The 13,659-nt window shown below is 34.6% G+C and overlaps 1 protein-coding gene across 1 annotated transcript; it reads right to left on the bottom strand.

Annotated features, from left to right (window-relative positions):
- Positions 1–6,412: 6,412 nt before the first annotated feature.
- Positions 6,413–11,613, bottom strand: LOC111869107 (cAMP-dependent protein kinase catalytic subunit 3). The gene is made up of 5 exons (XM_033753340.1): positions 11,426–11,613; positions 10,622–10,713; positions 9,500–9,681; positions 8,962–9,039; positions 6,413–7,976 (listed from the first exon to the last, which is right to left on the bottom strand). Exons 1-5 carry the CDS (start codon positions 11,596–11,598, stop codon positions 7,851–7,853), a joined length of 651 nt encoding a protein of 216 aa, XP_033609231.1. The 5' UTR covers positions 11,599–11,613; the 3' UTR covers positions 6,413–7,850.
- Between the last annotated feature and the right edge of the window lie 2,046 nt (positions 11,614–13,659).

The raw sequence follows: 13,659 nt of genomic DNA, 5'->3' as shown, positions 1-13,659 counted from the left end.
CAAATGTATTTTTGGACTTAAGGGATTTAATAATTTTTTTAATTTCCCTAGTTGTATTATCAATTATTATATTTGGAAAGGGGTTACTGAAAACTCTGTATAGATAATCAATACAACTATTATCTTCTAATTCCTCATTGTTATTGACACTGGAAATTATATTTTCTGCTGTTAATAGAAAGTAACTTTGAAAGGAATCAGCTATAAGCTGTTGATTATCATAAAGTACCATTTATATAAACTGATTCAAACAATTTATTCCCTGATTTTTTACCTGTTACAGATTTAACAATATTCCAAGTAGTTTTCATTTTATTCTCTGAATTAGCAATTAATCTATCATAATGAAGTCTTTTAGCTGCATTAATAACCCTAGATAAGGTTCTGCAATATAATTTATAATAATTTTTAAAATTTGCATCATTATTATTCCTATACAACAAGTAGAGTTCCCACTTACGTCGACAAGAAATTTTTATACCTGGTGTTATCCAATTATTGACTTTTGTCTTAGAACTAATTATTTTTTTAATGGAAAACTAGAATGAAAAATTCTCAAATATGTGTTTAAAAAGGAGTTGAAGATGGTATCAACATCATTACCACTAAATACATCATCCCGCATTTCATAGCTTAATTGCGTTTTAAAATTAAGCAAAGACTGATCATCAAAAACTCTCATAGTTGAAGTGGTTGAATTTTTATGTTCATGAATTTGCAAGTAAATATTTCTAATAATAATGAGTTGTGCATCATGATCAGATAGACCAGTATTAATAGGAAAGACCACACACTTTCCAAATTGAGAATAGTCAATAATTATCAATTAATGAAACGAATATTCTGGCTTCTAGTTGGGAAATCAATTATGGGAAAATGATTAAAAGACAATAACAATAAAGTAAGCTGTTTTTTCCTAGGGCTATCCTGTAGGTAGTTTATAGTTATGTCACCGCATACAATGAATTCAACACCAGAGCTATAAATAGTATTTAAAACTCTATTTAGACTATTTAAAAATTGTAAAAAATTCCTAGATGGCGCTCTGTAGACAGCTACTATACAAATATTTTGCCCGGCTGATTGGAGTTTTAACAGCACATATTTCAATAATTTGATCTATACAGAATCTATCCAAATTAATATTTGAATAATTTATAGAGTTATGCACAAAAATACATACTCCACCTTTGCTTAGAATTTTCCTACAGACACAGCACCAAGGTTGTAATGATCAATAGTAATATTGTTCCTTTCTAAGGAATTCATATGGTGTTCTGTTAAACATAAAACATGTGGAAAATCATGGCATAAAGCACTTATTAACTCATCAGTCTTGTATTTTAAACCTCTTATGTTCTGATGAAAAACTCTCAAAAGTATTAGTATTAGTCTTTTGTATAAAATGATGATTATTATTGCTAAGATAAATTATATGATTTATGCTCATCTACCAGTTTATGCTTGGCAGTACTATCTGCTGAGTCTGAGATGTTGTTTAATCCTCCTGTTGAGTTTCCCTCATCCTCATCTTCCCTGGAAATGTTAAAATCTCTACCAATTACATCTGGTGAGGGATTTACCATAAAAAATCCTTCCTTCTAGTTACAGGTACATTTCTCTGCCTGACAGAGGTTCTGCGCAGATTAATTTCATCTACACCGGTTTCCTTCTGTTGTTTCCTTTGTTCATTATTTCTTATGTTCTCACTATCCATACTTACATTTACATTACCAGATAAAGTTATCATCCCTTCATTACAGCTATCTACGTTACCCAACAAAGCATTATCTATCCAAGTAAGATTGACTGGAGTTAGTAATTCTTTTCCCAGTAATTTATTAATTTGTATGGATATGAGTTTCACTACCAGAGTCTTTCCTAGAGAATTCCAGTGAAGACCATGCTTCATGAAACATTCTCTCTTAAGATTTGTTTCTAAGAGTGAGACATGGTTGTATAAAGCAGCAATTTTCTTCAATTTTCTATTAAATTCTTCAATTTCAGAATTCACACACGAAAAAGATGAAAGATCATATCTCTGAGGAATATCTAAAATTATACTATTAGTACCATAGTTCCTTTGTATAAACTTAGTAATCTGGGTTAAAGCTACTCCCTTATTATTCTTATATACATCACTGTCACCAGCATTAAGAACATCATCATCATGCGAGTGTAAATTTTGTAGATCGTCAGCCGAAGAGTTCACAATCTTTTCAGCACCAGCTCCCGGTCTAATCATACCAAAAACTTTAAATTGTGGACTTAATTCACTTCTAAGTTTAACAACACTTCCCCTGAGATGACTGTCTCCCAGCATGAGCACTTTATGCTGCACTATGCCTGTAGAGTTGGTGCTTTCTGTACTTGTAGAATTCTTTATGATGGTGCTCCTTCCATGGTTCTGTTGAAATGTGTCACCTGTATCCATTACTATTGCTCCATTGTTTAAGGTTGGTATTTTGAAACACCGTTTTCCATCTATATCTTGACTCACATGAGTTAGTCCCTGGGTACACTGTGCTTCCAGCTTGTCATTCGGGTTGCAAACCGTTTTGTTACTAACCCTACTTTGCCTTACTTCATCATAGTAACTCTTCCCCCCCTTTTTTTTAATCTGACATATTTAGTCACATGTAATGCCTCTTCATTTACAAAGTTACTTTCTCTTTTATCTTCCATAGGCTGCCCATTGTTTAAATATTCGTTCCCCTTCACAGCCATATTTTCTGCATCAACCATAACCTCAGATTTTGTGTCGCCTACTCCCAGTTCATTATATAGTAATTTGTTTATTAATTGCAACGATCTTATCTCTACAAGAGATTCTTGATGATTCACTTCACTATCAACACACTTAGAACATTAGGAGATCTTATAAACCTCTTGATTACACTTATTTATTGCATCTTGAGAACATCACGCTAGAACAATATCCTCCATTTGTTTGACCTCTTTACAAAGTAACTCCATTAATTTTTTGGCAGATTTTAATTCCATTTGAGTAATTTTCAGTTCTAACTCAAGTTCAGAACAGCTGATACATGTTACACTTGATCCATTAATATTCTCTGCCAAAATTGTAGAGCTGCTCATTTCATGTGTGTGACCGTCCGCCATATTGCCATATGCCTGGCAAATACATACCTGATTCCACGATATGTTTTTCACCCAAATTAATTCACACTCACTCGCCTTATAGAACCACCTCTAACAGTAGCCTAGAGCTAAAAACCTCTGGCTGGCATGTGTCTCATAACTCACTCCCAGGCTAGCAGTGATCTTACACCAACCTCTTAACTGTCCCAAGACTCTCTTGTAATCACAGCTGGTGCTTGTAATATAGCCTCAGCATGGACCGCATCACTTCCAACAGTTCCTTTATTGTTGTGTGTGTGTCTGTTGTATAGGTACTTATTTCACAGTTGTTAACTAGCCACAGGTCTAGATACCACAATAAGTAAAAGTGTTTTTCCTTTAAGAAAAATTTGTACAGTTATTAAAACGTTATTAACAATGAGCTCAAAGGGACCTTAAAACCTAGAACCAAGAATAAAAGAACCATGTTCTATAAAACATTTGAATGGAAATGTGTGCTGAGACAGACCACAGATTTCATTATAAATATGAAAGTGAAGCTGATACAGCCAAGATGTGATTAAATTGTGAACTGTTACTAAGTGGAACGGTAACTCATTATCCATTTAATAATGTATAAAAACAAAAGTAATTTGTTATTTCCGCTATCACCCTCACATATGTGCTAATAACTTTGTTTTTCTGTATTACATTATATCAGTTTAGTTAATTGCAACTGCTTATAATGTGATGTTATATCAAATTGCAGTGGCAATGGAATTGTGATGTTTGTTGCTGCCTTTAAGTGTAATGATTTAGAAAAAAGGGCAGTGAGTATATTGTTGCCAGATGAAATGAGAATAACAGCCATTTTCAAAATATTTTGTTGTATGCCTGTATTAAATTGTTGTTTGATATATGTACAAAGGAAAAGAGATCTATATTTCTGTTGTATATTTTAAAATTAAATACAGTATATATTTTCAGTAATATTTTTATCTTTATATTCTCCTAAAATGTTCACACAAATATTAAATGATTATTTCAGTGGCTAAACCTCTAGCATACCAACAATTTTAGGTTGGATTGCCAACCCTTTTTCTTTACCCGAAGTTAAAACGTAAAACAAGGCTCAATTACAAACACAATTATATGCACCAATGAACTATTTATCAGGGATAGGAACATGACAACTTCCTATTCTGTGCATACCAACCACACTTCACAGTTTAGCTATCAATGCAAATATTATATGCTTCTGCAAGAGACAATTTAAACACAGTACATTCTTAAATCTCTACAACTCTTACAATTGTAAGATCATATCACAGACTACATCTACCTAAAATGCAAACCTACAAATAACCTGCTGTCATTATAATGGTTTCTTATAAGAAACACAAATTATGTAGAAAGGTATTCTCTTATCTTATAATATTCTCAACAACAAAAAATACTGAATGGTGAAGATTTAAAAGACTAACAGAGGAAAAAATTTCTATTGTGTATAATGTGTTCATTTTAAACAAGGTAAGACATGACACACACATCCATAAAAGTTGATCCATCAAAGGCAGGAAAGATATATCTGTTCAGTGTTTGAAATTTAATCTGTGTATATGCTTTGTGCTCTTGGCTGTACTGAAACTAAATACAAGAACAGAGAGTCCTCTCCTTACATATACTTTTAGCAGAAGTCACAGTGCTCAATAATGAACCAATATTAGGAAATGTGGATCAGAGAATAAGTCGTAGATTTACTCCTTAGTGGTTATATTATTTTGATTATTAATATACTGGAGATTCAGTAATATTTGACCAATTCATGAAGTGCCACTGTGGAGCCTTGAAATGGGCATTATTTACAGTAAGCTAATCATATAAACAGAATCCTGTGTGAGAGTTCCCTAAAAGTTATCTAAAAGCCATGTTCATTTTTAATGAGCTGTTGAGGATGAACAATTTTTTATGTTCCCAGCATGATGATAGTGTAAAACTGTCTTTGTGCTTAACCATCATACCATGAATATGTATGGGTTGTGTTGTTACACTACGCATTCTTAACCTCAGCTGCAGATGGAGGTGAGTGGTTAGCTTTATGCTTTAGATACTCTACTGTGGGTGAAAGAACACTCAGAACCTGCTGAATAGGAGGCTGACTGGACTTCAGAGCCAGTCTGGCCATGACTGCAAAAAGAAAAACTGCTCCTACCAAGAATCAAACCCCAGATGCTGTAACAGAATTATAAGCATTAGTTTGTATTTTCAAGGTCCCAAACCTGAATCATCGTGGTTTTCACCCTGTGAGAAAACCTCACAAACAGAGCATATTAAGTTATACCTCATAATGAACTTGAGATAACATCTGTTAAAAAGCAGCTTTAGTTATCCAAGCAGAACTATGCTTACAAAACAGTTACAAACACTAACAAAGAGTATTGTATGTTAGTTTTTGTAAGTAAACGTTTTCATACCCTCCATAATGGTAAGCAATGTTCATTCATAGCATTGGTTTCCTGCAGCATTCTGTTGTGTACATTCACACACAACTCATCAGGACATGTGCATCTGTTCAAAGAATTTCCTTTGGATGTATATGTTTTTTTCAGACTAAAGAACACTTTCATATATATACTTAAGTATTGATTCTGCTTATGTAAAATTTCTTTCTTTTCTCTGTGCTCCACATGAATGGCTGGAGTTAATTTCAGCAGAGTATTTTGTTACAACCACTGAAAAAGTAGACATACCTTATACAGGGTGTCCCAGGAGGAATGTGCCAGACTTCGGGAGGGCGTTCCTTATGTTAAAGTATGCCGATATAACCCAAAACACCTATGTCCAAAATTGAACGGTTACAGAGATAATGGCCAGAGAAGTGTGAAACTTTGACAGGTGTCACACACTTGTTGATTACCAAATACATATTAAAACTGGCAGGAATATGTGGTTTCTGTAATGTTAATAATGTATGTAACATCAAACTAACTTGTGAGTGACATGAAGCAATTAAATTGAACTACAAAAAATTTGCACGCCATGTCACAGTTGTCGTTAGGGTTCCAAGCACTATACATGACACATGAACTACAAGCACTGATGTAACATGACTGACTCCACATTCTGGTATGCGGCTAGTTGAGCCGTCATCACCACACTCAAGGACAAACATCGATAAGACTTATCAGCTGACAGGTACAGAGCATGGACCCGCCAGAGGACCACACTTTTCTCGAGCCATTATCTCCATAACTGTTCAACTTTTGACATAGGTGTTTTGGGTTATATTGGCATACTTTAACATAAGGAACACCCTCCCGAAGTCTGGCACATTCCTCCTGGGACATTCTGTATATGTTTTAAAAAGTCAAGCCTGAAAATTGCTGTTTTCACAGTATGCATTTTAAAGGCTGTATGTGATAGATCAATAGATTGCAGTTCCTTAAGCTCTGCCCAAAACAAAGTATCTGAAATGGAAAGAACTTGCCACCGTTTTGAAGTTCATACAGCTTAACCCTGAATGTAGAACCTGTTGGTTCAGGTCCTCTGAAATGATTGTCTTCCTCCTTGAAAAATACATAAACCATAAAACTGTGTTCCCATAATTTCATTTAATTAAGCTTCTTCACAACTGTGATGGTCCACCACAAAAAAAAAGTACTTTCCTGTGTCTAACTATTGTGCTCGTAAAAGGGGCACTGGTTTATGTGTGTTGCTGGATACCTTGTTTTTGTATAGACTTGTTGTCACTGTTGAGAATTTAAAATTACAGGTAATATCTTTATGGCAGAACAATCCTGAATAACTGATTCACTACTTGTGAGTAAAATGTCCTCTGACCTGAGAATATAGAACATTTCATTGTTACCTAGAATTCCTAAAATATTTTCACTGTCAGAAATAAAATTACTCTGCTAAGCTTCTTGAAGTGATTCAATACTATTACATATAATATGAACATACACATCCCAAAAGATTATAATATTCTTCTACCCTGTCACAAGAACCTCAGATCTCACAATACAAATATAACTTTACAGCAATTTAATTTCCTTCTGTGATGGTTCCATCCCTACATTTTCATTTCAGTAAAGCCAACTGTGAATGCTACTCAAAATGAATCAAAATAGTCCCTTTTAGTTTTGCATTTTATGATATAAGAATGGTAGTAATGCCTAAGGATGCAAAAACAGCTTACTCATACAGAATAAATCAACAAAACATTTTATTACTACTTCATACTGACTGATTCTATTATATTCATAATTCCCGCTCTGCTGAAGTATGTTCTGCCCCTACAATTCAATGTCTACAACTTGTTTCTCGTTTTTTTTTTTTTATTATTTATTTAATCTGCAATAAATGTATTAACCTCTGAATTTTACAAATAATCCTTGAAACAAAATAACAATTGTTTTGAGAATGATTCATATTTTGGCTAATTTTCCTTCGTGATAATTTATTTTGTTTCTCTGCAGTCTCAGTCATATTGTGTGTGTGTGTGTGTTTCCTACTTACAAACTCAACCTGCTACTTTGTATAAATATAGTCACCTTGTGAGATCAGTGCCTGGCTTGAATTGCCTAGTCTCTAACCATGATGAAACTACTAAAAATCAGAAGGCATCCCATAATTATCTTATGTACAACTGCTTTATCTTGCAGACTACAATCTCACCAGTCAAGAAGGTAAGCGCTTCATGGTGTCTGTGACTGTGTAACTGTGTGCACACAGATTCATCATTTTGTAAACTTGAAGAGCATTGGTATTCAGAAGTCTTCAAAAAGTTTCTGTTCCATCTCTCCAACACTTGGTGCTGACTTCCAGTCAGCTTCAGGATAGTCATCAAAATTTCTTGTATCACCATCATAACTCACTCGAGGAACTATTGGAGGCTGAAATCATACACATTAATATGTCAGCATTTATATATTTTTCATAAACAATGTCTGGAAAGGATACATTAAAACAACTCTTGTTTCTTAATACAGGGAAAGTGGTGTTTGTATAAGACCATAACACTTCTTAAATAGAATATAAAGTTTGTTTCTCTCATTACAATACTATTCCAGCCAGTCATGAAAGATACCTGATGCTCAATTTCCTACACAGTGACGGTATGTTTCACTTCGTCTATTATATTTGTAGGTTCACAATGAATTTAACCTATGATTCTGTATCATGTACATATAGATAGATGAATTATAACTGGACTTCTGGTGCTCAGTAGTTTCTCACATATTCTTTGTGTGCGTGTGCATGCGCAAAAGCTGAGCAAGTTGGCTTTTCAACAGCTGTGACTTGTACTTGGCACATGCCCAGTTCAAATCTCAGCTGAGACACTGATTATCCTAACATTTCTTTCACTGTTTTCCTCAGTCCCTCCTAGCAAATGCTACAATAGTACCTTAAATTAGGCTGCCACCTCTTCTTTTCACATCCTTTCCAATTCATTTTCACTAATTATTTGAAACTACATACAAACAAATTGGGCTGGGATAACTCAGTATAGCAAGTGGCTATGGACTGGATGACCAAAGAATCATGCTTTGATTCCTGGCAGAGGCAACAGATTACTTTCCTTCACTTTGACCAGACTGGTTCTGGGGCCCACCCAGCCTCCGATCTCCGATCCAATGGGTACTAAGGACTCTTTCCTCAGGGGGAAGCTATATTTGACACTTCAAGGCTGTTGGTGATCTGTTTAAAATTAAATTTAATCTTCTTTATATTGCATAGTGGCATTACCTTTAGCCACGGTTGACCATGCATGTGAAATAAATGTGAAAGTTGTTAAGGCAGGCAGTCATTGCCTCTGGGGGAGCTCTTTCATCCTTCTACATTTACGTATAAGAATGTAGGAAATACCTCTAATATTACCTTGAGTTTTCTGCAGTACACATCCTGCCACTCCACTCCTTTGAACCACCTATGCCTCTTAACATCCTCTGCTCCATTCTGAAACAACATAATTTGTCTTGACAGAGTTCTTCTTAGATAAATTTACCAAAATGCAGATGCAACTTACAACTACATACCATGGTTCTGCAACTTCAGCCAATCTAAATACTCACTAAAGAAAATGATATACTTAATATAATAGCATTCAGAAATCTGTCATGGCTTCACACCTTGTTTATGCTTGCTTTAAGTGTATGTACCTTGAAAGTGTAATATTTATAATGTTAGGCATAAATTTTTATGCATTCTTTGCACAAGGCCTGGTCAAGTACATTTAAATGCTTCACCTCTAAAACAAATTATCAAGGTCCTCATTATATAATATTCTTCATCCTTATTACATCAAAAAGGTCAAAAATATTAATTTCATAACAAAAAAGAACAGCCAGATATGAAGTGCATGGAAAATAAATATTTTATAAATCTAGTGTCAGAATACATTAAATATAAAACTTACCTTCATATTTCCCAGTCTTTTTGTTCTGTCTTGGACTAGTAACTTTTTTATGAGATCTTTGGCTACTGGATCCAGATGTCGTGGCCATTCAATCTTTCCTGCTAGAATCTTTTCATAGATTCCAAATGGATTGTCATCAAAAAATGGAGGGTATCCAGCCAACATTTCATATATCAGAACACCTAAAAGTAGTTACTTAACTGTATTTATATGTATCACTACAAAACTGTTAATAATAAATTATTTATCTTTCAATGACAGTTTCTAACGAAAAAATGTTTTACTATTTGCTCTTTATGATGAATATTGACGTACATGCATTAAATAATTGCTGCAATAATACATGTGGTGAAACGTTCCAGTTAATCATGTTAACATTTTGAAAATAAATAAAAGAAAGTGTCACTTTCACAGTTCAGTGGTGCTTCATATAGTGGCATGAGGAGTAATCAGACAATGTAATGCCTGCCACCTCCAGGCAGTTGCTTAAGGCTTATGCTAGCCACTTGTGAGCATATATGCAATTACAAGAGATACAACACAGTACAGGCTTAATGAAAGGAGGTAGTGCAGACATTCCAAGCTATCACATTAGCCAAATGAAGAATGTTAATGCACTTCATGTGCTTGTTTGCTCAGAGCATGCAGACTTAGAAAACAGTTTGAACCTCTGTGACTCTGTGACAGATACTTTCACTGAAAAAAAATTCATCACATGAAACTGAAGTAAATGATGTAATAAAAAAGCAAGCTGAGTACTAGCTAACCATTTCTCCTTAGTCTACATTTCTGTCCTCTCTTATTCCTTAACTTTGTTAATTATTAGCAATAATTAACATAGTTATCTTGTAAAATGTACGTGTATATACTCAAATGTCAAAATTTTCAAGAACTCTGTATACCTTGTAAGCTAGCTAACATTTTTATAAAAATCACTCTCCCCATTAATGTACATACATACATTACATAAGTTAAATATCAATGGAGAAACATAGAAACATAATGTACATACATACATTACATAAGTTAAATATCAATGGAGAAACATAGAAACATAATGTACATACATACATTACATAAGTTAAATATCAATGGAGAAACATAGAAGATTACAATACTTACCTAAAGCCCACCAGTCAACAGCTTTGTTGTGACCTTTTGACTGGATTATTTCTGGTGCTAGATATTCTGGTGTTCCACACAGTGTCCACGTCCTTAAAATATAAATTTTGAATAGTTACATACTATTTTTATATAATTTGAATGTTAATGCAAAGGTGAGGAACATCAAAAATATATTTATTTTTCAATGGTGAAGTTCGCTGTATGTATAACACTAGATATAACAAAAATAATTTACAGAATGAATGGCTGCTACCCCTCTTTCTTGGATTGGATGACGTTTGTGATGCGATTTCCTCATTATTTGTAACTGAGAGAGAGTCAACTGAAAGTCACTTGTAAACTGGAATCTGTATTTTAAAACAAAGCCTTTGAAATTACTTTCATGCATTAATTTCACTACAGGCAGCTATTAAGAGTCTGTACACTGATCTGAGATGTTAAGAAAAGCATAATTAAATCAGCTAATTCCCTCCACCAATTTTAAGTGATGAGAAGTGGAATGGATACTGAATCTTGAGTATAACTGTGATTATATAAGTAATTATTCTGTCTTTTGCATACTGCTTACATCTTGCTTGTTTGGGTTGTCTCTTACAATTTTTCTTAATTTCTTATATGTGGATAATCTGACCAGAAGCAGTCAAGTTAAGAAGCAAATTTTAGCTTAAATATCTCATGTTCCTCATGGTGATATCCACCATGTTGTATACCCCAAATGTTCATATTAGCCTTACAGCTGGGCCATTATAAAACATATATTTAAACTACAGCATAGAAATAATTTCTTGAATATTTATCTACCTGTCTGTGAGTTTCTTGGCAAAACCAAAATCTGTAATCTTCAAGTGACCATCTCTGTCCAGTAGAAGATTTTCTGGCTTTAGATCTCTGTAGACAACAGACTGTGTGTGCAGGTACTCTAGGGCAAGTATTATTTCCGCCGTATAGAAATTTCCTATAAAAATGAAAGGCATCAGTTAAGAAAACATATATACAATTTATGAATTTTGTGGACATGAGAATGGTGGTCATTCAGTCTAAGGATTCTGGTATGGACAAGAGGAAGGTCAAGAGTTATTTTACAACACTGTAAGTTTGTAGACTATGGCATCCAACAGTAGGATGACTGATGAATTTGAAAGGATTTGAAATAAAGTAGCTGCAGCCTAATCAAGTTACAATCCTGGTATTTTCCTGCAGTGACTGAGGAAACCTATGAAAATCTCAGGACAGCTGATGTCCCAGCCATGACTTGAACCAAGCACCTCTCAAATGTGAGTACAGAGGGTTATGTTTATGCCAACTTATGGTACAGACAGAGAGAGAGAGAGACACACACACACACATTTATGAAACACATAAGTATGCACACCTCAGTGGTACATCTAAAAGGATAAAGAACATTTTTAATGTATCAATTGTATATAATAAATAATTGAAGGAGAGTCTATGCTTAATATGACATATGCCTATTAGACCACTGGCTATGTGAAAAGAACCATTCAAGACATTAAACTCACAAAGCTGTCTGATAAATTAGCAAGCCATTTTGTCATAAGACTGTTTTGTTAAAAGAAATTTATATTGCTTCAAATGAACAATGTTGATAAGCAGAACTAAAGTACAAAGTTATGTGTGACTTCAAGCTTTCACAGTGATAGTATATAATGATGTCTTTCTGGGCAATCAGCCATGTCTATGTGGAGTCTGTGTCCAACATTTCTGAGATTGTCTGTCTTCATCATCAGAGGTTGATGTGCGAACACAAATTTCACATTAACATGGCTGATGGCCCCAGAAGATTTCATTGTAAAGTAACAAGCTCTGTGCCTGAGCTCAGTGCCATAACAAATCTCCATTCACTTAGTAGAAATGAATGGTTAGCTGCACATTCTAGCCATGAAAACCCCCACTGACAGGGGTCTGAATTGGCCCAAGAGCCAATCTAGATGTGGTAATGAAGAACTTTGCTCTTACCTCAAACAGCATTCTAATGATAGAGACAGTAGGTTGATTCAAATGATCAAGGAGCAGATATTTCTTTCAACAGAACCCAACATTATGCAAGTACAGCATCAGCAAGTTAAGTTATCATTTATTGCCATGCGATTTACTCATGAAAGAGCTGATTTACATGGAGTATATTAAATGTGAAAACATGTGATAGGTGCAAAGAAGCTTTCCATCTTCATCATGAATTGGCAACAGAGCCTTCAGTAATTTAATGATTATGTACAAGGCTGTATTACAGTATTTAAGACACATACAGATAACATTTAATGAGATTTTCCTCAACAACAGTGAAAGCAGTGCTGCACTGTAATGAATTCATAGGATCAGCAAGAAATACTGTAATTGCATTCACACTATGGGAAGCAGAAGGTCAGAGACATAGCAAATTATGAAGATTGCATGCCTTACAGTTACTGGATACAGTTCAGTGTGTGAAGGAGAACTTGTGGCAGTTCTGCAAATAGACATGACAGTACAAATTCAAATGTTCATGTAAACAAGAACATGAATCATCCATTATTTACTGAAATGATATGGCTCACCACCCTGGTGTGGAGGCAGGTTAGAATAACTCCATTATAGCCCTGCAAGTTGTAGAAGGTGACAAAACGAGAACTTGGTGCTTGGAGTTATAACTGGGTCACCTTGTCACTGGGGGGAATAAATATAAAGATATGACCCTCCAGGTTGTGGGTTGAACACAAGGCTGACAACCTTATTCTATAAAAGAATTACTGTTGCGATATCCAAAGTAGAGAAAACCGGATGGTCTAACGCATAACAGCATTTTCTAAGGAAGGGCATGGCTAAAAAAGGGCTGTTTTGTCAATGGTGGTGGTCGTGGTCATGGAAGTCATGGTTGTGGTGATATGTCTGCTCCCTCATGAGTCACATGAGCAGGATGGTGCAGCACTTATGTTCTAGTCTTGTATTCAAGCAGTAGCTGATTCAGAGCTAGCCTGAATTACTTGTTATGCAAGAAATCATGTCTCTCAGCCTCTCCATGTGAAAGCAGAGAAATA

Source organism: Cryptotermes secundus, unplaced genomic scaffold (genome assembly GCF_002891405.2).
Source record: "Cryptotermes secundus unplaced genomic scaffold, Csec_1.0 scaffold404, whole genome shotgun sequence".
Taxonomy (NCBI): domain Eukaryota; kingdom Metazoa; phylum Arthropoda; class Insecta; order Blattodea; family Kalotermitidae; genus Cryptotermes; species Cryptotermes secundus.
Note: the sequence above shows the minus strand (reverse complement) of the source record. Positions and strands in the feature narration are given on the sequence as shown.